Source organism: Hippopotamus amphibius, chromosome 9, assembly GCF_030028045.1.
Source record: "Hippopotamus amphibius kiboko isolate mHipAmp2 chromosome 9, mHipAmp2.hap2, whole genome shotgun sequence".
Lineage (NCBI taxonomy): Eukaryota > Metazoa > Chordata > Mammalia > Artiodactyla > Hippopotamidae > Hippopotamus > Hippopotamus amphibius.
The window spans coordinates 110,420,436-110,445,621 of NC_080194.1; the positions used below are offsets into that span (position 1 = coordinate 110,420,436).

General features: G+C 41.7%; 1 protein-coding gene across 2 annotated transcripts in view; it reads left to right on the forward strand.

The window, feature by feature from the left end:
- Positions 1-25,186, forward strand: part of GALNT17 (polypeptide N-acetylgalactosaminyltransferase 17) — a 426,893-nt gene that overhangs the window by 157,955 nt on the left and 243,752 nt on the right. For both annotated transcript variants that reach the window (XM_057696027.1, XM_057696029.1), the window contains exon 2: positions 2,383-2,566. In XM_057696027.1, coding sequence (XP_057552010.1) covers positions 2,383-2,566 — 184 coding nt within the window. The remainder of the gene's footprint in view (positions 1-2,382; positions 2,567-25,186) is intronic.

Below are 25,186 nucleotides of genomic sequence, written 5' to 3' on the forward strand. Positions count from 1 at the left end.
GGTTCGATTTATGATTTTTTTTTGACTTTATGGTGGTGCAAAAGTGATACACATTCAGTAGAAACCATACTTTGAAGTCTGATCTTTTCCTGGGCTAGCAACATGCAGTACCACACTCTCTTAGGATGCTGGGCAGTGGCAGTGAGCCACGGCTCCCGGTTTTACCCACGTTTCCCCCAACCATGAGGGTAAACAGCCAATGCACTTACACCGTGTAGTACCCATGTTTCCCCCAACCATGAGGGTAAACAGCCAATGCACTTACACCGTGTAGTACCCATGCAACCATTCTGGTTTACACTTTTCAGTACAGTAGTCAATAAATTACATGAGATATTCAACACTTTATTTTTTTTATTATAAGACATGCTTTGTGTTAGGAATGAGTTTGCCTAACTGTAGGTTATTGTAGGTGTTCTAAGCATGTTTAAGGTGGGGTGGGCTAAGCTATGGTGTTCAGTAGGTTAGGTGTTTTAAATGCATTTTCAGCTCATGATATTTTCAACTTATGATGGTTTATCAGGATGTAACTCTTTTCTAAGCTGAGGAAGATCTGTACTTTATTCTTTTTATTCTTTATTCTTTTATTGCATTGTATGGATATACCATGTTTTGTTTTATTCATTTATCAGTTGATGGACGTGTAGCTAATATGACTAATACTTCTAGGAACATTTGTATACAAGTTTTCGTGTGGACATATCTCTTCATTTCTCTTGACTGTATACCTAAAAATGGAATTGCTGGGTCACATGGTAAAACGACGCTTGGCATTTTGAAGAACTGCTATTTTCCAAAGTAGCTGCACCATGTTACTTTCCCACTAGTAATGTCCTATCATGAGTGATTTTAAAATCCAACGTAGGTGTCTGTACTTGACATGGGAAGAGTTCTTGTAGATTTCGGAGCACACTGAAGGTAATGTTATTGGAATAGTTGGTGCATAACGATTTGGAATGAGAGATTAAAGACCAGGATGCAGGTAGGAAATGTTGGAGTAATCCAGTTCCCAGTTGATGATTCCTCTGTTGGGATGGTGGTGGGCAGAAAAGATGTCAGGGTTCCTGAAGGCCATATTGGACAGTGGAAATGATGCTCGGGTAGAACAATGATGTTCACCTGAGACCAGCCCTGAGATGTTTGCTCACCCTTTGCTTTTTGATTCTGTATCACAGAAAATAAATTTTTATTTTCAGAGAAGCAAGAAAAGGAATACAAGTCTTGCTATTATGGAGTGGAGGACCATCCTGTGACTGGAGCAGTTTTACTGGCCTTTGCCTTACTTGGGGATGCCTTCCTGGGTGGTTGGGTCCTCCTAGGCTCTGTGGGCTGCCCATCATGAAAGCTCTTCACATCTCTGTAAAGAGGATGCTTTTTACATCTCTGGTCCATGGTCTTCCTGCCAGTGGCAGCAAAGAGACTTTTGTGGACAAAGTGAGGTGTGTGTGTGTGTGTGTGTGTGTGTGTGTGTGTGTGTGTGTGTGTGCGCGCGCTTACGCCTGAGGGTGGACAGAGTAGCTTGAGCATTTGAAATAGCAAAAAAGAATGAGAGACCTTAACAACAAAATTTTCAAGCCGAGAAGTAAAACCTCCCATAACTGTAGGATTTAAAAATTACCCATCAAGCTGTTTATTGTATAATGGAACAATAGGTATAAAGCTGCCAGCGTCCTGGGAACGTGCAATTGCTCAGTGAGGCTTGTTACAGAGGCCTCCTACTCTAGTTGGCACGGTTATCACCCTTACGGGTTTTTCTTCTCTGTGATTTATTTGCAAACATTTTGTATTTCCTTTTGCCATTTAGATTAGATTTAAATAAAACCATTAGGTATAGAATGGTGTCAGACGGTTAAACACTTTAAACTCATGATAAAATCAATCTGTATATTATTCTCTGTTCAAATGAAGCAAAAACACCTGCAGTCTGGCAGTTCCTTATTACTGACTGTTCTTATTCTGTGTTGTACCCGGGCATCTCCTGGAAGATCCAGCCTTGTGGTAATTGCTTGTGAAGAAAGGAAATCAGGGAGGGATAACAGCCCCAGTTCTGTCCCATTTTGTGTGTCTTTCTTGGTCCACGTGTCCCCTGCTTTGGGTAGTCTCTCGCTTTTATAGACCCCGCCCCCCCGTCCATCCCACTTCCCAAAAGGAGGGAGAGGCTCTTCATGGGTGACCGCCTTAACCCCACACTGCACAGTTGCTTTGACCTTCCTCTCAATTTCAGTGTGTTCAGGGCATATTCTGATATCAATAAATTGAGAACATAATTGTTTCTGCGAAGGGTAATATTAAAATTTCCACTGAAGCTATATCTGAGCCTGAGTGGCATATCCTGATATGGTGGTTTTCAAATAATTGTTTTTTTCCCCCTTCTTTTTCTAGGTTTATCCAAATCCCTTGGGCTCATTGAAGGTTATGGTGGGCGGGGCAAAGGGGGCCTTCCTGCTACCCTTTCCCCGGCTGAAGAAGATAAAGCCAAGGGACCCCATGAGAAGTATGGCTACAACTCCTACCTCAGTGAAAAAATTTCACTGGATCGTTCCATTCCAGATTATCGTCCCACCAAGTAAGTTCTGATTCAGTCATTCAGAAGAGCTTACTTTAGCAGATGGTTGGGTATAGACTCATGTCTGTGACATTTTCTCGTGTTATTTGTAACTAGTGGAGGGGCTTTTATCTCATTAGCTTCCTCCATCATCAATAAATAGTACTGTTGATTATGAAAATAGAGCTAAACAAGAAATATTTTAATTAATTGATTAATTAATTTATTTATTGGCTGTGTTGGGTCTCCATTGCTGCACGCGGGCTTTCTCTAGTTGCAGCAAGTGAGAGCCACTCTTTGTTACGGTGCGAGGGTTTCTCATTGCAGTGGCTTCTCTTGTTGCGGAGCACAGGCTCTAGGTGCACGGGCTTCAGTAGTTGTGACTCATGGGCTCAGTAGTTGTGGCTCTCGGGCTCTAGAGCACAGGCTCAGTAGTTGTGGCGCACGGGCTTAGTTGCTCCATGGCATGTGGGATCCTCTGGACCAGGGATTAAACCCATGTGCCCTGCACTGGCAGGCGGATTCCCAACCACTGTGCCACTGGGGAAGTCTCTAAACAAGAATTTTTGATTTTTATAAATGTAATACAGAAACCTAGAGAAAGGTCCTCAATACAAAAAATGTTTAAGTAAAATTTTAAAAAATCACCATGATCTCATTATCTAGAGGTGGTGACTGCTAAAATACTGGTATTTTGTCTTTGAGTCTACTTTCCGTACAGATTATGAGCGTATGATATGTTTCATTTATCCTCTTTTTCACTTAACATTCTTTCATGAACATTTTCTGATGTTATTAGTTATGGTCCTTATTTTCATTGTAGAAATTTTGATTATTTACAATTTTTCATTACTATAAATAACACTTCGATGAATAACTCCCCACTCAAATCTCTATGCATATTGATTTGATATTTACTCTCTTAATCCACACTTCTAAAGGTGAAATCCTTAGATGACATTGTAGGAATACTTTTGGAAGCCCTAGATACATATAGTGATATTTTCCTCCAGAAAGTTTCTGCTCCTATTGGATTTTCACTAGACCCTTCCCAAACTAGCATTTAAATAATGCCAGTACTAGCATTTAAATAATGCTTTTCCCAGCTGGTAGATGAAAAATTACATCCTGTGATTGTTTCAACTTAAAATTTTGGTTTGAGATTCTTACCTTTGAAACAGTTTGTTTGCATCTTGGTTGGTTTATCAGAGGTCTTTATTCTGTGCTCTCAGATTTAAGGATTATTTGCTTTCTCCTTGTGAAAGAGAGAAGAGAGATTGGTGGGAAAATCAAGACGCTGGGGGGAAAATATCCTATTTTCTAGGCAGTAGTCCTCCTTGGCTTTTCGAACAGATGCTTCATCTTCTGTTAGATTTGTGGTGTCTCTCTTTTTTCATTTAGAGTGTGCCCTTGGTTAGAGTAGATTATTTCTTTTTCAAATGGATTTTGCACAAATCAGTTAAGTATCCTGGTTACTAAGAAAAATAGATTCAAGATAAAGAAAATTATCTTAAATGGATTTAAAATTGCAGCATTAGCTGAGAAACCTGTTAAATCTCTCTCTCTGCCTAATAAGCACATATTCATTTTGAATCACTAGGAAAACATACATTACCCCTGTTGGAAGCTATTTTGTGCTTCTGGACTTTTGCTCTCAAAAACATCTGGCTGTTTTCATTTCCTGGTGCTCTCTGATTAGCCTTTCTTATTTGGACATTGGCAAATAAACAGAGCCATATTTTTTGTACTCCTCTGAAAACGAAGATGCTTCCAACATGGAGCTTAGTGGCAATGGGTCAGTTGAACAATATCAGTGAGCACCTACTATGTGCCAGATGGTTTTCCCCACACGAGAAGCAGAACAATGGATGAACATCGCCTACTTTCTTCTTGTCTAGGGAGGGAGACAGATGTGCAGGCAGATTAATCCAGCACATGGTGGTCTATGTGGGTGTGTCAGGCCAGAGACATATACCGTATGTACAGGAGGGGTCTGGGGAAATTTCCTGCTTAAGATGATGTATAAGTTTAATCTTGAAGGCCAATCAAGGATTGGAAAATTAAAGAGAGAAGACGGATAAAGGCAAGTTGGTAGGGGAGCAGTGAGAGCAGAGTGGGGGATGCAGATAAACACATGGCACACCCAGGGAAGCATGCAAGCGCTGTAGTGTAGCGTAGTGGCTTGAAAGGACCACTGAGATCTGGTCCCTCTGGAAAACTAAGATGATAGTAAAGGACTAGAGAAGACGGCAGCCTATAAGGGACAGAAAACAGGTTAGGCTCTGACAGCAGGGAGGAAACACCCACGACGTTTTGGGAGATGGAAGGAGGATGAATGAGTGGTAACTGACATTGCAAACTGCATAAGGCTGAGACCCAACCTTCTATGTATGATGGGACGTGGTGGGAAGGGCGGAAGAATATAGCCTCGTCACATCTCAGAACCGCAGACACTCAGGAATTAGAGGTTCTGGGTACCTCTGATGGCTGAGAGGTAGATGTAAATGGAAGGATTACAGCTGTGTCCCCAGGTCCTTTCTGCAACTTTACACAGCCAGAGACTGCCCTTCCCTACCTGGTGGAATATGGGAGGTTTACTGTCTGGAGAAGGTGAATCTCTGGGCTTTAGTTCACAGGATGACAGAGTATAGGGCTATGTACTAGTGGGGACACCTTGGCCTCATTACTCCTCCAGGCCTTCACACTCCTGTAGTGAAGAGTTGGAAGAATCCACTCTGAGGAAGCCATCCAACCTAAGAGAAAGGCCAATAGACTTGATAGTTCTCTCCCGTCCCCGAAATGTCTGGGTTCTACTCATGAAACATTAGGAAGACTCCATCCATCTACACAGAGCTGTCTTACTGTAAAACAAGAAAGGAGAGCCAGGGTCCGTAGACATTTCAAGAGAATCTCTATTATAAAAGGCCTTTGCAACAACAACAACAGCAATAGAAAAGGCATTTGGAGGAAACAGAGACTAACAAACTTTAAAACTATAATTAATGTCTTAGTTCATAGAATGTTTTGTTTTATTCACAGAACAAGAATCAAGTGCTGTGTTAAAGTGATAATCAGAGAATAAAAAAGAGATCTTGGAAGTTAAAAATAAGATAGAAATAAATAGTTCAATGAAAGGTTAGAAAATAAATTATTGTTATCTAGTCACTGAGCTGTACACTATATCCCCATGATTTATTTATTTAATAACTGGAGTTTGTACCTTTTGACTCCCTTCATCCAATCCCCCCCCCCCCCCAACTCCAGCCTCACCTCTGGCAACTATGATCTGTTCTATCAATGAGCTTGGGTTTGTTTGTTTTTTTAAAATTTGCATGTAAGTGAAGTCTTAGAGTATTTCTTTCTCTGATTTAACTTCACTTAGCATAATGCCCTCAGGTCTTTTCATGTCATTGCAATGGGCAAGATTTCATTCTTTTTATGACTGCATACTACATATATGTATCACATTTTTTTTTCTTTCATCCATTCATTCATTCATTCCTTCATTGATGGACACTTTGTTTCCATATTTTGGCTATTGTAAATAACGCTGCAGTGAACCTGGAGAGGGTGAATATATCTTTTTGAATTAGTGGTTTTTCTTAAAATATAAATACCCTGAAGTGGAACTGCTAGATCATGTGGTAGTTCTATTTTTAATTTTTTAAGGAACATCCACATTGTTTTCCATAGTGGCTGCACCAATTTACAGTCCCTCCAACAGTGCACAAGCGGTCCCTTTTCTCCACATCCTCACCAACACTTGTTATTTCTAGCCATTTTGTTAATAACCATTCTCACAGATGTGAGGTGATAGCTCATTGTTTTTTGTTTATATTTCCTTGATGCTTAGTGATATTGACCATCTTTTCATGTACCTGTTGGCTGTCTGTATATCTTCTTTGGGATAATGTCTATTCAGATCCTCTGCCCATTTTTAAATCAGATTGTTTGGGTGTTTTTTTTTTTTTTTATTTTTGCTATTGAGTTATATGAATTCTTTGTATATTTTGGATATTAATGTCTTATCAGATTTATGATTTGCAAATACTTTGTCCCATTCAGGAGGTTGTCTTTTCGTTTTGTTGTTGGTTCTCTTTGCTGTGAAGAAACAAGTTTAATCCCCCTTATTTATTTTTGCTTTTGTTGCCTTTGCAAACAAAAAAGAAATTTACCATTCTTTCAGAAAGTTTTGGACTGAATTAATGATAGACGCACACACACACACACACACACACACACACACACACACACATGCATGCACAAAGCTTGTGAAAAAGGAAGGCAATTTAATAAACAGGAAAAAACAAAAGTTCCTCAAGAAAGGAATTGAAATTCCATATACTCTGTGGCAGAGCTGTGAAAAATATAGTCATACAAATGTAAATGTTGAATAGGTATTAAAGCACAAAGTGTGGGTAACGCTATTGGAAGAAAGAAGAGGCAAAATGTATACATGAGGTGTGGGTAGTAGAAGAAAATTAAATCTTTATGGACAGAAACAAAATCAATTGAAAATGTCTAAAATTTAAACATCAGGAAGTAGTATGTTTACATTTTATGATTTAAATAATTAATAATCATTTTAATAATGATTGCTACTTAGAAAGATTGAAGGTACAGAAATGGGATGAGACTGTATATGTTTTGTTTTAATAAAATAAAAGTTCAATTAAGCAATAAATGTAAATCTACACCAAAAAGTTAAGTGCAAGGTAGGAAGGGTGAAAATATAATAGAAGAAAGAGTTGGAGAACTGGGTCGAATGACATGATTGCCTCTGCCTTTTTAGATTTTTCTGGAAGCTATATGAAGGATGAATTTGAAGGTGAAATTAAAGGTGAACTTGAGAGCTTGCCCACAGGCCATACATGGTAACTAGAGGTAGCATTATAAATTCTGGGTTCCACAGCCAAAGGTACCAAATTAACCTTTGTTAATTGCAGACTAATCCTTGCCACCAAAGAGTGGCAAGGGCCTTGCCTGTAAAAGCTGCTTCTCTGATATTTGAGTCCAGAGGATATGAAAGGAGGCAGCTGTCTGGGGCCAGAGCATTTTCCTTCCTCCCCGTGCAGCCCAAGCCCAGGAGAAGTCATCACCCCATGGGCAATATCTTCCTTGTGATACTCCCCAAAAGCTCTCTCAAGTTTAGGGAATTTAAATTGGCTAATTTCATTGCAATTTTATGCAGAACCTCAAGTTACTTTAATTCTTATTGGTGTATTATTACACTACTCTTGACAGAATTGTTTCTCTTATAAATATGAATGAATTTGGGCGTAATAGTGGGATTAACCATTTGTTTCTCACCTTTCATGCAGACGGATTCCAAAATGTTTTCTCTTTTATTTTAATTCTGTGATTTTTTTTCTTCCCCTCGACAGATATTTTAAATTCGTATGAACCCCTAACTGTCAATCTTTCCGTCTTCATTTCTTCACTGCTTTAAAGCAGAGAAAGATGTCCCTCAGAATACTTATAAATATTCCACTCTGTTTTGTGTTCCTTTTCCATGACTCTTATGTTTCACTCCTCCATCCATCTAGAGCTTATTTTGGAATATGGTACAAGGTAGGTATCTTTTGTTTCAAATGTCTGTCCTTTTTTTTTTTCTCAAAGCATCTTTTTCAGTATGATTTTGGAAATAATGCTTCTCTTTCTCTTACCTGAAGCTGTTAAATGGAACACATTTTGTACTTTTTATACATAAGTGGGCTTATTTTCTAGGCTCTGTGCTATTTGTTTGGTCTATATTTTTTTCATTTTCTTTTCTTTTCTTTCCTTGTTTTTTAAAAAATCATGGGAAATGATTTTTGACTGACGTCCCCAGTCTGCCAGATACTGTGCTAAAGGCAGGGTGAGAAACGAGGCACGTCTTGGCCTCCTGAGAAATCACAGCCAGTGGAGGAGGCAGGTGGGGCTTTGCAATCCTTCGACTTGTTTCCAGAGGACCTTAGAAACAAAGATAAGGGGATGTGCTCTTGTGGGAGAGTCAGAGGGCAGTGCAGAGGTGACCTTGATCTTAATGGTGCGCCGGAATTCTCCCTCTAAAGAAAAGGCAGAACGCTGGAGAGAGTGAACAGCATGTGCGGGAGGACTGGGAAAGTTCTTGGATTTCAGGGCTAGGGAACCAGCACAGACACTTTGGGCTGGGTCATAGGATCTCCAGAGTGACTTGTGGAAGAAGAGGTTGGAGGGGGAAGGAGGAGGCAGGTTGTAAAACATCTTATGTGCCAACCCTGCGTTAGGTGGGGAAGTCTGTCGTTGTCATTGGACGGCAGTGACGGACTTGGGGCAAGATGGTTTTATTGTGATAATTTCTTAAAAAGAAAAATAACATTTAACTGTGGCAAGAATGTGGAGAAAGGTTAGAGGCGTTGGAGGCTGGGAGTGGGAAGCCTAAATAAAATCTCTTCTTTTCCCACTCAACACCTGTTGAGCGCCAGCTCTCTGCTAGGCATTGCCTGGTAAGAGAGAAAGACTTCTGATAATACAGTGAGTGTTTTCTTGTTATCCTATTCCTGTAGGATTTGTCTGTAACAAACCAAGGACTAAGCAGGGATAGAGGAGAAGGGCTCGTTTCAAGAAAAAACTTTCTAAGGATCAGCGAGATGAGTCAGTTAATTGGATATGGGGGACGTGGGTGCAATCAGAAGTTTCTAGCTTGGGAGACAGAGTGGAAGTGATTTCATTAACCGGGAGAGAGAATCCTGCAGAGAGGTTCATGTTTTGCAGGGAGGCGGTGGAGGGTGGAGGGGATAGCCGTGCTGCTTGTCCAGGGTCTCCCCGTAGTTATGGCTTTCTTGAGGGAAGCAGGAGATGAATCTGTCGGGCTTTTTCATCCTTTGGCTCTGTGTGTGCGAGGTGATGTTTGTAGATACCAGAAACCAGACAAGACTTTATTAACCCTCACTCCTTTCCCTTGCCGAGATATCCCATTCTCTATCATATTGCCCACTTAGCTCATAATATGGGGGAGGGGCCACCTAGCAGCACAGAAATCTGTCTGAGCTTATTATTAAAGCCACAGCTGAGATCCCTGCATACATTTTATGGCTTGCTGCCTCCTCCCAGACCATGTAGGTAATTTATGAGCAGCTTCTACTGCTGTTATCTTCAATTTCTCCTTTGGCCTCCTGCTTATAAATCCAGATGTCAGGTTTCTTTGGAATTCATTTTGTTTTACTCACTAAGTCTCCTCTTTCCTTTATTGCCACCAGTTCTAAGCTGTTATAGTCCAACAGTGTCTGCTTTGGACACATACAGTGTGAGATGTCTATGGACCATCTTCACATCACGTTTACCGGACAATTGTATGTTTGGGTCTGGAGGTCAGGAGTGATGTCTGGCCTGACCATGGAGATTTGGATTCATCCAAGTCCAGTGGGTATTTTAGGTTGAGTCCGTGTGTGTATGTGAGTTACAGTGTTATCGTTTAGTGGAATGCATCTACGCGTTGGTCAAGACCCAACTCAAGTTTTCCATCCCCTGTGAAAAGGATACACTTGATAATTATAGCTGTGACTGGCCTTTTTTTTTTTTGGAATCATTCTTCTGACTGTAGCTATCCTGCGTCTCACAGGTTGGTCTTCAACTAGAGTGAAAGCGCCTTGAAGAAGGTCAAGAATCCTATGTTAAACTTTCTGTTTTATAGACGTGGGCACAGAGGGTAGCCGTCCAATAAATCCTTGTTGGTTGAAATAATAAGTAGTTACTTGCTTAGCAATGTCTTTGAACCACTAACCGCAATAATTATTCCCTTTTATTGACTTCCTTTTATGTTTTTGTCACTGTGCTGCATGTTTTATTGATCTCGTTTAAATTTAACCACTCTCCGAAGCAGCTGTGACCGTCTCTGTTTTATAAATGAGGGAAGGGGTGTAGGGGTGTTTGGAGGGGTGAACGAACCTGCCTGAGGTCACACAGCCAGGCAGTGTGGGTATCTTCGGGGCCTGTGCACATCCCCCTACACATACTTGCCCCTGCCTACCTGTCCATATCTGTGGGATGGAACTTTCTACTCCACGCTGGTGTCACTAGAAGGGAAAAAAAATTCTGAGTTTCAGAGACGGGACAGTTCCTTTGGGAAAGTGAATGTGTGTGCGTGTGTTTGTGTGTGCGTGCGTGTGTGTGTACTTGTGTGTGTTTACTGCCTGCGTTTTCTTCTCTTTCTTCTCTTTAACTTTCCAACTCTACCAAAATTCCACTGCCAAAGGGGCTGTATCCTGAATTTGATTAACTCTCGCCCATTAAGACCTGCTAGTATATAGTATAATATAGTTGAAATCCTCTTTAAGGGATATGGAATTTTGGGGGGGTAAAACTCAGGAAGAATAAATACTGTAATAATATTAGGTTCAGGAACTGTCTTACCGTAGAGTTGATTTCATCTAGAGGCATAACCAGGAAGAACTTCTTTGGCTAAGGCGGGTGTTCACCTGGCTGGGGGGTGGGAGAGTGATGGAAAATCTACATGGGGTCGGGGGGGTGCCCTCCGTTTCCATATGTGAGGGCGATAATTCCTGAAGTATTTGTAGGTGAATGTTCATCCCACTTTCGTGGGTTGCCTAGGTCTGAAAAGCACTTAAAAGCCTTAATAAGAGAGGTTTTCATGGAGGTCAAGAGCACAGGCTTGAACACATGACTGAGTTCTAATCCCAGCTTTGCTTCTTACAAGCTCTGCGACCTTGGGCAAGTTATTTAACCTTTCTGTGCCTCCGTTTCCTCATATCTGAAACGTTGATAGTGAGTTTATAACATTCATCTGAGGAGTAAATCGATTATTACATGTGACCTGCAGAGACTAATATACCAGGCATTACTCTGAGACCTTCTCATGAATTAATAATATCTGATCAATAAATGTTGGCTGTGATTATTTTTTAAAAGCTCCTTCACTGAACATACCCCTTATCCTTAAAATACCGTGTAAGATTTAATGACAGAATCTTCCGGAAAGTATCTACCCGAATGAAATGTGGGTACAACTGTGTGCCTCACCCCCGTGTGGAAAGCTCAAGTCTAAGGTAATGGTCATTCCTTCATCCCCAGGTCAGCACAGACGTGCAGGGGACCTGGCCCGAGACAGACGCCAGGCTGTGGGGAGCCCCTGGGAAGGAACGTTTGCTTCTTAAGGCTCTTCCGAGACAGGGCAGAAGGCTCAGCTTTGGGCTTGCCCGTGAATTCCACACTAAGCAAGGCCAGCCGGGTGTCCTGAGGGCGCGGGAGACTTTGCGAAGGCTGATGGGGACGGGGGCAGCTGCCCCCTCTTTCTGTTCTGCCCTGGGCCATAGCGCTCAGACCAGACCCACAGTATAATGTCTGTTCTTATTTTTTTCACAAGTTGAAATGATTATTTTTTTTTCACACATTAACATAATCTTTTCAAGGAAAAGGGCTGAATATTAAAACACACACACACACCCCCCACACATTTTAAAGTGTTTCTCAAAGGGAGGTCTTTGGAAGCTGTTTAAAAATGGAGGTTGCTGGGCCCTATGGAGTTCCTGGTCTGAAGTCCCCGCCACTTTCTGTGAATTAATTCCCTCTGCTGAGAACCTCTGCGATGCTAAGGAGCGTTTTGAAAGAGCGGGCATTGTTCAGCTGTGGCCTTGGCTGCAGAAAGCCTGTGTTCTCAGGGAGGTTTTGATTTTGGAGACTTTCTGTGAAGCTGCTCCCGTGTGGAGCTTGACTGGGCCTCAGACGCCCACTGTAGGTGAAGGGGGGAGGGATGCGGGTAGGGATGCAGCTGGGAGAGGGCAGAGGAAGGGCTGCCTCTTCCTCCAGGTTGTGCTGGGGTCTGGATAGCACAAAGACACCCTTTGCTGCCTCCATCTGCTCCTGCCTCCGAAACTGTTCTAGTGAAGAAGCCGATAACTCCATTTTCATCATTTCCTGCCTGTTCTGAAAAGATGGGAGTCTTAGAATAAATATGATGATTCAGACAGGGGTCTAGAATGTTCTTGGGGTACAAGTGTCAGACGGTGCAAGAGTTTAATGTGGAAGATCGTATAGGGCTTGCATCTCTACTTGTTAAAGGCCCCTGGTCTCCCTGCACAGGTAGTTCTTGGGAAAGCTTAACATAGATTCTCAGCCTTCACTGGGCATTGACATCAGCTGGGAGCTTTTAACTTTGGGAGCCCAGACTCCACCCCAGAGTGTATGCATGGATGCAGAGGGCCTATGGTAGTTAAATCAGAATACCTGGGAGTAGGGCTCAAGCATCAGTATTAATTGCTTGTGAATAGGCTCTCCAGGTAACCCCAATGTCTCAAAACATTGAGAGCCATGTTTTGGGAAGTGTGGTCTTTGCATTTGAATCACCAAAGCTGCTGGTTAAAAATGTCAAGTCTTGGCCCAGCTACAGAGCTGGTAGACTGGTAAATCTACATTATTTCACAAGCTCCCTGAGTGATTCTTATTTTTAAATTTGGAGCACTCTGGGGTCCCACCATTTTCTGAGATTCTCCATATGTGGAGGCAGGAGGAGGAGAAAATGAGGGTCAGGACAGGGCAGGGGTTCCCATGCTTGAGAAGGTCCTGTTCTTCGTTGAATGACCTTGTGTCCCTTCCCTCTGTCTGGCTTGTTTCCTTTCCATCCTGTGCCCTAGCACGCATCTGTTTATTTAGCAAATGAAAATGAATAGAAATAAATCTCATTTTGAATGATTTTCCTTTTAGAATTTCATTATACTCCGTAAAATGAAACTCTCTGCGGTGTTTCAGACGTAGAGGTATAGAGTCAAAAGATAAATATGAGGCAGAGATACTATTTGCACTATGAGGGTTGTCATTTATACGATGGGATCAAAGGCTTAGCTAATTTTTAAGAAGGAATTCCCGCGTCTCCTGGAGGTAGTGCCAGCCTGGCTGCCCTAAAGTTTATGAATTGGCAAAGTTAATTTAATCCTTTATTGGGCCCTGAAAAGGTTCTCATCTGAATGCATCAAAGTGAGGCTGTGGAAAACATTCCCCTTTATTTCTGTTCTAGAGAGCTTTCTGGACACGCTTCAGTGTCTTACATGGGGATCTTGCAATCAATGGGTAGAAACCAACATGAACCTTGTCCAGTCTATATAAATGGATCTGCCCTGTGGTCTGTTTACAACCTGCAGGGTCGTTGAATTCCAGCTTCACTTTCCCCAGATGTAGATGTGACTATGGGAAATGGGGTTCTTGATTTATAACCTCGAATCAAACCAATGTTGGGATTTACAACAGCGGTGGTTCTTGCCTCTATAACCCTTTGATTACTTTATGCGAGGATTGTCGGCCCGGGAGAACTGTAGGAGAACAGCTCACCTTGTGTCATTCTCAGAAATTCCCATGATGCCTGTTACTGGGGACTCCAGACTTTGAACCTGCAATGTGTATGTTTCTAGCAGATTTTTCCTGCCTGCCCAATCCCACTGTGTCCCTCACTTTATCAGTGCTCTCTGAGATAAAAAAACTCAGGCAGCACTTGTGCACGTACACACACACACACACACACACACACACACACACACACACACACACACACACACACACACACACACACACACACCCTGCAAGAAAGCCCAAGCTAGCTTGTAAGAGCCCCTGTTAGGCAGCCTGCCTGATTCCACTCTGACGTGTCCAGTGATTAGTTATATGAAATACTTTCCTGAAAACCTTTGTTTCTCAGCCCTGAATCTAATCAATAGAGCAAACGACTCTGCAATCACAACACCTTGTTTTATGTGTGGCATGTGTTGTTTTTGCTCTGTGAGTCGAGGAAACATCCCCCAAATTGGCAGCAGGAGAGTGCCACAGTGCTTTATAACAAGGTGAGATTTACAGCGCCATAAGAGCTGGAGGGATGCATAAAGCTTCTGGTGGAATGGGCGAAATGGGCTAAATTCAGGTATTAATGGGAGCGTTACATGTGCACTGCAAAGGGAGACAGGCTCATCAGTATTACAGATGGAATGTCCTCGGAGTTAATTTAGAAGAAATTCTGATCAGCCAACAGAACTTTGAGGATGGATGCAGCAAAAAGGAGACTGTGGCATATGGAGAGAACATATTTGTTCTTGCAAAATCAGTAGAAAATGTTTAATGTCATCATAACCTCATTTGCATAAAAATAGTCATAGGCAGCAAACCAAATGAAAGCAAAGGAAGACGTGATGGAACCAATGCTGTTTGTGTTTCATTTCATGATGAATAACATAAATAATTCAATTGAATAAATAAATACAAAATTGCTTCGGGTAGCTGTACTGCAAATTATTATCCTGGGAAGATTCCTTTGCCGGTACATGTAGTCATGATGAAGTGATGTGATATGCCTCTGTGGGCAGCACCTGCTGTATCGTTGACCCCTGATAATAATATTGCCCTCTCTTAGCTCTCCAGTGTTATATGGATACAAATGAATTTCTTAGGAGCACAGTCTTATTTCATCACGTAACCTTGAAGAAGTTAACTCAGTCATGGTGGATCTACTCCCACTTCGCACATAGGAATGCTTAGGCAGTTTCTGGTAATTGGCAGTTTGATGAGTCTGGGATTGTGCTATGCTAGATACGTAATTCTTACTAATATTTGGAACCCTGGTGGCAGAATTGGAGCCATTGTTTTTGTCCTGCAAAATCTGATCAGAATTCTTGTGTGAGTATACATTATGGCATGGAGAAAATGGGTGGAATTTATTAGTTAATTGATCGCAGCCAACATTTTCAAGGGCTGTGAAGGTAGCCGTGGGCAGGTGCTGTGGGAGTTATAACAGATGTGTATGACGCAGTCCCTCTATGCGTTTGAATTTATTCCTTTACTTAGTAAATACTCACTGAATAGCTCCCATCTACCAGGTACTATGTTGGATGCTAAGAGGGTAATGGGAGACGTAATAAACTGGGAAAAAGCAAACACAGGATCATTCTAGGCTGTGATAAGTGCGCTGAAGCGAATGAACAGGGTGCTAATACGTGGAGTAGCTGGAAATGAGGGCGTACTTTAAAGAAGTTCCACTGAGGAAGTAGAGGAGATGAGGATGGAGCCTGCAGTGCAAACATCTGGCAGAAAAACTCTCCTGAGAGAAGGAACAGTCCTCAGAAAGGTTCTGAGTTTGGAACGGGTTTGGCTTTATTTTGGAACTGATTAAGGTATACTGGCCAATGATTTAAGGAGGATGGAGAGGCAGGTAGGGGCCAGATGAGGCAGGACCGTGAGCAATGATGAAGAACTTGGGTTTATTCCAGTGGGATTAAAAGGGGCACATTGGGTTGAAATTCTGTCTGGAATCTTAGAAGGTGACCTTATGTGAAAATAGGGTCGTCGCAAATGAAATTAGTTGAAGTGAGGTCATACTCGATTAGGGTGTGCCCTAAATTCAAGATGACTGGTGTCCTCAGAAGGAGAGGAGAGACACAGAGACGCAGACAGACACAGAGGGAAGGAGGCTGTGGGAAGACACAGGCAGAGACTGGAGTAACCTCTAGAAGCGAAGGAACGCCAAGGATTGTCAGCAGTGTCCAGAAGCTGTGAGAAAGCAAGGATGGGTTCTTCCCCAGGGCCTTCAGAGCCCAGCCCTGCCAAACACCGTGATTTCAGACTTCTAGCCTCCAAAACCGTGAGAGAATAAATTTCTCCTGTTTGAAGCCATCCAATTTGTGATACTTTGTTATGACAGTTCTAGGAACCTCATGTGAAGGCGTTTGGAAGCCGCAGCAGATTTGATGTAGGGAAGTGTCATGATCTGGTTTACATTTTTAAAAGGTCATCCTGTTTGCTGTTGGAGGATGGACTGGAGGGAGCAAGACTAAAGCATGGAGTCCAGTTGGGAGGATAGGTCAGGTCGGAGGTGATAGTGATTCCAGCTAGAATGGGCACAGTGAGATGGAGAAAGGAAGACGGAGATTTACGTCTGAGGTCATCAAGGGACACTGCCAGGTTTCAGATGGAAACACATGGGTGGAGGTGGTAACATTTACTGGTCTGAGGAAGACTGGGAAACAAACAGATTTGGGGGAGAATTTTTGAGAATTCTACTTTGAACACATTAAGTTTGACTTGACTTTTAGTCATTCAACTAGAGATATCAAAGAGGTGACAGATTGATGAATCTGGACCTCAGGAGAGAGGTGGGCGTTGGAGATACACTTTGGAAGCATCAGCAGAGAGATGGCCATCAAGGCTGAGGTCACTAAGGAGACCTAGAGATGCCGCTAGGGTCCAGCGTTGAGTGCTGTGTCACTCCAAAATTTAGATGTCGCTCCTGAAAGAGGAGAGGAATTCAGCAAAAGATGTGGAGAAGGAACAGCTGATGAAGAGGGAAGAAATCCAGGAGAATGCAGTGATGTAGAGCAGAGTGTTTCTAGGAGGAAGGAATGGTCCCTAGCAGTGACTGGTACTGAGATGCCAGAAGCGGTCAGTGGATTTGGCAATAGGAAGATAATTGATGATCTGAATGAAGGTATTTAACCCTGATTGGGGTTGATTAAGGAAGGAATGGTAAAGAGAAAATGGAGAGAGCACATTAACTAAGCTTGACGAGTTTTATTGTGAAGGGGAGAAGAGTTGGTGGGGCTGCAGCTGAGGACTTTGGGAAGCAGAGGAGGTTGTTATCACGATCATTATTGTTTATTTTTAAATTTTCATTTTTGTCTAACGTCAGACTTACCAAAATGTTGCAAGAATAGCACAAAAAAATTCTACATACTTTTTACGCGGATTCCATAAAAATGTGAACATCTTACAATATTTGTATCTTTCCATATGCACATATTTTTTTCTGAACCATTTGATGTCCCTTTCCCTCTAAATAGTGTGTGCATCTTAAGAACAAGGGCATTTTCTTACATAGCTACAGTACAATACGATAATATTATTGTATCTACGTACTATCTGTAGACCTTAAATGGATTTCAGCAACTGTCTCAATGAGGTCCTTTTTCGAAAAAGAAAGTCCTAGATCAGGTATTACATTCATTTGTCATGAGTTTTTGTTTTGAAATGGTCCTTCAATATTCCTTTGTCTTTCATGACAGTGACAGTTTTGAAAACTGCAGTCCAGTTATTTTGAAAAATGTCTCTCGATTTGGATTTGTCTGTTTCTTCAGCGTTAGATTCAGGCTATGCTGTTGTGAAGGAATGCTACAGAAGTGATGTGTTTATCTCAGTGCATCTTATGAGGACACACATGGGATCTATTTGTCTCATTAATATTAATGTTGATCATTTGGTTAAAGGTCGTGTCTGCCTGCTAGTCGATTACGTTTCCTGATTCCTGTAGTACAATGTTGAATTAGTAGAGCAACTTGGCTCCCATGCCTTGTTCCTGACCTTAGTAGACCTTAATAGAATTGCCTCTAGTGCTTCCCCATTAAAAGGCTGGTTTTATAACTATGGTATAAATGTTTGACATGTTAAGAATATCCATCAGTTCCAATTTTTTTTGAGTTTTTATTAGGGTGAGTTGAATTTTTGGAGGTTTTTCAGTATTTTCAGTATCTACACAGATAATCACAGATTTTTCTCCCCGTATCTATTAATATTATATATTAGATTATTGGATCTCCTAATGTTGAACCAAATTTGCATTCCTGGAAAAAATTCCCCTAGGTCATGTACTTTTTCTTAATGTAATATTCACTAGTATTTTACTTAGAAATCTTGCGTCATTATTTGTAATTCTTCTCTCTCTTTTTGTACTGTACTTAAGAGGTTTAGATATCAAAAAAATTGCAAAAAGAATTAGGAAGTCTTCTCTCCTTTTGAATGCTCTGCAACCATTTATGGAGCTTTAGGACTATCTGGTCTTTGAAAGTTGGGTAGAATTCACCTGTGAAATCATCTGGTCCTGATGGTTTTTAATGCAGTAATTTCTTGATGGGTTTCTCTCTTTCTCCTGAGGCAATAGGTCTGTTAAAGTTTCTGTCTCTAATGGAGTCAGACTTGGCAAACTGCCTTTTCCTAGGAAATTCTCATTTCATGTAGGCTTTTAAGTTTATTTACAAACATCTGCAAATTACTCTCTTTAAAAAGAATTCTTGTTTCAATGGTTATTTCTCTCTTTTTTCTTACTTTATGTATTTGTGCTTTCTCCTTTTTTTCCTCGATTAAGTTAGCTAGAGGTTGTCTTATTTTGATAATTACTTTTTAAAAACTAGAATTTTGATTATGATGACATTTTGTATTTTTCTGTTCTCTAACTCATTGACTTCAACTTTTATGTTTTTTTATTTCCTCCCTGTATTTCCTTTTGGTTTCCTTTGTTGTTCTTTTCCTAGCTTTCTGAGCTGGTAATGAAATTCTAGTATTTTTATTGCTGAAAGTTTTTAAGGCTTTGACTATTCTTTTGATTGCTTGAAAGCGTCCCACTGATTCTTTTATGTGGTGTTTTCATTATCGTTATTTTAGAAATTTAAAAATCTTGGTTTGCATTTACCCTGGTCTCAAGATTTGTTTAGTAGATTTTTTTAAATTTCCAGGTGGATGGCTTTTAAAAAAATTACTAGTAATTTAAAATTTTATTGCATTCTGATAAGAGAGTGTCATTTGTAATATTTCTGTTTTGTGAAATGTACTGATGTTTCCTTTGGGGCTAGTTTTTATAACTCTTTCCCTGAGGTTGAGAAGAAGGTATATTGTCTATTTTCTGAGAGTAAAGTTTGATGCGCATCCATACGTTGATTATATCTGTCATATTTTTACTCATCGTCTCTTTGATTTGCTTGTACTAAGAGAGGAGTGTTAATATCTGCTATTATTGTGGGTGCTGCCCTGTGTCTTCTTGCATCTACTTTATTGATTCATAAAGATGGTTGCTATATTTTTTGGTGCATAAATATGAACACTTGTTATCTCTTCACTGTGAATTACAACTTTTAGCATTTAAAAATGATCTCCTTTGTCATATTTAATTTGTTGCCTTTAATCCTTTTTGGCTTGAGTTTTACTTTTTGTGATATCAGGATAATCACTCCTGCTTTCTTATTTTTCTACTTAAAGATAGTTTGAAGTTTGGGGTTCTCTGTCTTATGGTAATGTGTAATTTTATTTGTCCTTTTAGCCACTATTTGTTACTTTTTTATGTTATGCTATTGTTTATGTTTGTAAATACTAGATTTAAGGTTTATGTTGGTGGGAATATTTACCTACACCAGTGTGGCGACTACATCAGAATCCCTTGGGCCTCTTATTGAACTACAGATTCCTGGGCTCTACCCTGTATTGACTAAATTAGAATCTCTGCAACTGGGAATTTGTATTTCATGTGATACTTCAGACAGTTCTCATAGTCTTTAAAATTTGAGAGCCACTGATATAGATGGTAAAAAATATAAAGTCAAATATAGAAATGACTGCGGTCGGCTACAACACTGCAAACAGGAATTCGGGGGACTTTGGGTAACTCACACGATATCTGTAGGCTCCATTGTGTCCTTCATTTATACATTCATTTGATAAGAACGTATTGCCACCATTGACTTCTATCAGGATCATTTGTTTCTTGATGTGAATTATAGCCATCAGAAAGTTAAAAAAAAAACCTCTCCATATATATACTTTACACCCTTTTATTAAGATAGAGGAACAAATGGCAATATATTTAATATCTGAACATGAGTTAGTAAAAACAAAGCATTTTCAGTGACTGTCATTATAAACAGATCAGGCCAATCTCCCATGTCCTGTCTGCCAGCTGTATTTAGAGTTATAAATGATGCTTCACAGCCATGTTCCCAGGAACTCGCAAATGACTTTTCCATCACAAACTGGCTCTTCCTTCTGGGTTCCTGCTTCAGTGACTCATCTGAACTGGAAATCACATTTCTTCCTTTCACTGGTGAGTCAGAATGGTGGAGATCACATCTTATCTCAGTTGGTCATCTTAATACCTGAATGATCAGATGAAATAATTTTTAAACAAATGAGTTCACTGAGTCCTTGTAAAATAGCAAATATATCAAATTGCGTTCATTAGATTTTAGTACCATGTGTGTTTTCATTGTGTTTGGTCAAGCCATATGACATTGCTGGTTTCGACTAGAAATGACAGTTTTATGTGATGCAACCTAACACTTCAGTTCTTTGCAGCTTGGCCCTGGGTATGGTTTAGCTAGTGGCTTCCCATTCATCAGAATAATCAGGTAACCACACTGTGCCTTTTTCTTCATTATGGGTAAATTATTTATTTAGCAACAACTTGTCAGATTTCTTAAAAAGTTTTTCCTGTGCACCAAGGGCTAAATGAATTATTTCACACTTGACTGGAAGACCTCAAATAGTTTCAGTGATATAAATGGAAATCAACCCAGAATTGGATTATCATTAAAAAAAAAAGTTGAGTCTTGCCTTTTCGCTATGATTTGGGAGTCAGCGAGCTTTATCAGTGTGCCTTTCGTGGTAAGTTTCAGCCCTTAAAACCCACTAATAACATTTTCCGTGATCTAGAATGGCCTCAAAGGTCCCTTCCCCTTTTCATGTTCTTCTGTGTTCCTTCTCACTCTAATTCTGGGGACGAATTCAGTTTAACAAATAGTGATTGCATATTTAGTATGAGGTAGACACAGAGCTAAGAGCACGAGGAATGAAGAAATGAACAAAACTTGCTACCTAACTGCAAGGAGTTTTTAATCTAGTAGGAGAAGTGGGCGTGTACTTGGCAGAATGAACTAGCCTTGACTTTGCGTTTCCATTGAGCCTTTACTTCCGTGGGGTAGACTGAATGTCTCCTGCTGCAGGTTGCAGATCCTCGTGACTGCAGCACAATATATATTATAAATAGCATGGCATCTTGACTGCAGATGAACTCAGAGAGAGCATGGGCAGAGAGTCTGGCCATCTGTTTATGAGATTGAACTGGGTCCTAGTGCTGTGAATGTCTGGAAGAGGCAGCCTCTTCGCCTGTATGAGATGTCTCTGTGACTAAAACACTTCTGGGGAGTGTGTCTGTGTGCAAACTCACATGCTGCCCGGGAGCGCGGGTGTTCATGCTCAACTGATTCAACGACTGCATTTCCCCAACGTATTACACCAAATGTACTTAACAGCAATTAGAATGTTTGCCGCCCGCTGTGTGCAATTCTCCCCAGAAAACAAAACTCTCTTAAATGGCAGTATAAGTAATTCTGAAGATTAAAGCCGGCGATTTGCCGAGCGTTTGGTTCGTTTGCTTCCTGCAAATACCAAGATTAACAAAGAAATTCATGGATCCCATCTCGCCTCCTTGAAGCTGGTGCATTGGCCTCAGGGAGTACATCACACGTGGCTCTGTGATTCGGATAAAGACTTGCTGTTGCTTTCCTTTATGGCGAAGATGCTGATTTCGTGGCATTTCTCTTGGCAAAGGTGTCTCAAGAAAACAAATCAGTTTATGTATATTTTCAGAGGAAATACCCCACCCAACCCTTCCTTGGTAAGAACCTTTTCAATGGCTTGCGAAGAAAGCATGGCCAACTTGCAGCTATTGAAAGGGCAGCTCAGGTCCTGACTCAAAGACTGTGCCCTGCTTGTGTGATGTTGGATAGCCCCAGCCACCCTGGACACTCTTTCCTCCAGCTGTGAACACTGGCCTTAAACAAGTTGCTTCCATTTCTAATGTGTTAATTTACCCAAGAACCAATTTCTTTTCTTTCTTTCTTTCTTTTTTGGCCATGCTACGGCATGTGGGGTCTTAATTCCCCACCAGGGATCAAACCTGGGCCCCCTGCAGTGACAATGTGGAGTCCTAACCACTGGACCACCAGGGAAGTCCCAAGAACCAATATTTTTGGAGTACGGATGATGTGCCCAGGATCATACCAGGCACTGGGAAATACAGTGGTAATCATGGGGCAAAGTCGCAAAGTCCTTGCCCTCAGAGCAGAGAAGCCTTTTCCAAATACATCATGTCCTGGTCACTCTTTAGAGACGGGTAGGCCATGCCGGCTACCATGTTAGACACGTTCTCAGGACAGTTCTGCCTTCCTGTTCCCTTCCATCCAGACCTGCCTGTGCCCACTGTCTTCTCCCCAGCTTGGAATTTTCTTGGTTCCACTCTCTGACTTCAAACCAGCCTCCCTTTGTTCTTCCTCCCAGGTCCCTCCCTTTCCTCACACACCCCCCCGCCCCTAACCGGAGCACTTAAGTAACTTGCTCATGGCTGGTAAGACCTGGGATTCAAAGTCAGGTCTCCTCTAAATCTTTACAACTCAAAGTGTGATCCGTGTACCCCTGGACCCCTCATCAACTGGGAGCTTGTTAGAAATCTCGGGCCTTACTCCAAACCTACTGACTCAGAACCCACTTGTCATCAAGGTTCTCTGATGGTTTACAGACGCAGTCAAGCCTGAGAAACCTTGTCTTAGACCCTCACACTGACCAGCTTCTCATTAACCTTTATTCTTCTCACCTTCCGAAGGTGAGGTGATCTGGCCGAGTCCCGACTAGCAGGTGAAGGGGGTGATGTTCTTCCCCTGGCTTGACTTGTACATCTCCTGTGCTCCTGGTGGCCAGACCCCAGGACCGAGAGGCTGTCTTGCCCCGAGCTTACCCAGGCCTGAGAATTTTGCTACATCCGACATCATTGAAACCAACGGGCAGTGTGGGGAGGGCAGCAGAAAGACCTGTACATACAGTAACTTTCAGCCAAGTCAGGGAGCTGCGGAAAGGGGTTCCCAAAGGTGTGGAATGATCGTACCCAGACAGGTGTCAAGGCAGAGTGCCTGGGCTTCTCCAGATGGACGAATTAACAATTCAGTACTTTCTTCAACCTGCAACCCACACAAGTATTTTACACTCTGTGCACTTATCTGGGTACCAACAAGCCCACTGTCCACCTTGGCACTAGCCAGGACTGGAAGGGTCCACAGGCTGCCCAGAGGATCTGCAGAGCCCCTATGAAGTTCAAGGTGTACAGTATGAAGTGTCTGCTAAACATCAGCGTCAGACATCAGCCAAAGTTCCAGCTGGACTTGCCCTCCAACACTTTTCTTGACATGTGTACAAATTTCTCTTGCTGACACTTCAGATGGCTATCTGGGGCTGTTGATGTCTCCAGAAACCCTCGGATGTTCGAGCCCTAGTAAGCCTGCCCTTTGGCCAAAATTTTGCATCTTTTGCCATTTCCTGCCTGGGTACAGAGAGAGTACATGTAGGAAAATGTCTTGCAGTTCTCCAGAGCCACCACCAGCTCCTGTCCCTGGAGCCGTAGACAGGTAAGGAAGACAAGTCTTTGGAGCTGGCCTCCTGCTTCAGGAAGGCTTCCTATGCATCAGGACAGATGAGGCCACTGAAGGGCAGCTTCCCTGGGGCTGGGGTCTGCCTCAGGCCTGACCCTTTCAGCCAGGCTGTCTGGCCCCCTCTCATATACTGGCTGGTCCAGGTATTGAGTTTCCTGTTGTGAAAACTGGATGCAAACTCTTGGCTCATATACTGATTTCTAACTCCTCCAACAGAGTTGGTGATCAGCCTTCTCAGTTCCTGGCATTTTGGACCTTTGTGCTCTTACACAGTTTTTTCCTTCTCCAGCTCTGGCTTGATGAAGCCTCTCGCTCCAGCCCTAGACCTCACAGGACTTGGTGGCCTCCATCAGAATCCCACCCAGGCCAAAGCCAGCCCCTCTTTTGGGAGATGTTTGCATAGGGGTGGAATTCCCAATAGAACACCACTGTGCTCAATAACAGTGGCATTCCAATAAATATTCTTTCAGACCAATGTGCAGACAGTTTGCTACGTATTTTTTTCAGTAGAACTCATTTGTAATTACTCATGAAAGCAATTTTTAAACACCCACACAGACACAGAGTCAGGGCGTAAAATGTCTCAGGAAGAGAAGAGTTGGATGTGCCAGGACACTCATTTTGAAGAAAAGTCATTACTTTGCCTGCTAGACCCTAACATGCTTCGTGCCTGCAATCAGGCCTCCTGGCAAAACAGGGAACGAGGTTCTTCAAGTATGTAAGAGCACAGGACCAGAGGGACTGAATTCCAAATGAAGTTTCCTCTTTTTAAAACCTGCTTCCCTGCTCCTTCCTTTCCTTCTGGATCTGTCATTCCCTCCAGGACTCCTCATAGGAAACACTACAGGCAGACCCCGGAGATATTGTGGGTTCGATTTGAGACCCCTGCAATAAAGTCAGTTATTACAAAAAAGCGAGTCACATAACTTTTCGGTTTCCCAGTGCACAGAAAAGTTATGTTTCCACTATACTATAGTCTATTCGATGTGCAGTAGCGTTATGTGTAAAAGAATGAACATACCTTAATTAAAATACTTTATGGCTACCAATGCTAACCGACATCTGAGCCTTCATCGAGTCGTAATATTTTTGCAAGAATGACGTCAAAGATCACTGATCACAGATCATCATAACACACATAATAATAACGAAAGAGTTTGGAATATTGTGAGGATGACCAAAGTGTGACACAGAGACACGAAGTGAGCCAGTGCTGTTGGAAAAATGGCGCCAATAGACTTGCCAGACGTAGGGTTGCCGCAAACCTTAAATTTGTAAAAGATGTAATATCTGAGAAGCTCGATAAAACAGGATACACCTGTTATATTGAAATGTACAGATGTCTCCTATGATTTTCTAACTGCCATGTCTAATAGATTTTTAAAGTCTTTTTTTTAATTTAAAGAAAGTATGCAGATAACAGTTGGATGTATTATTTATGAGTTATTTAGAT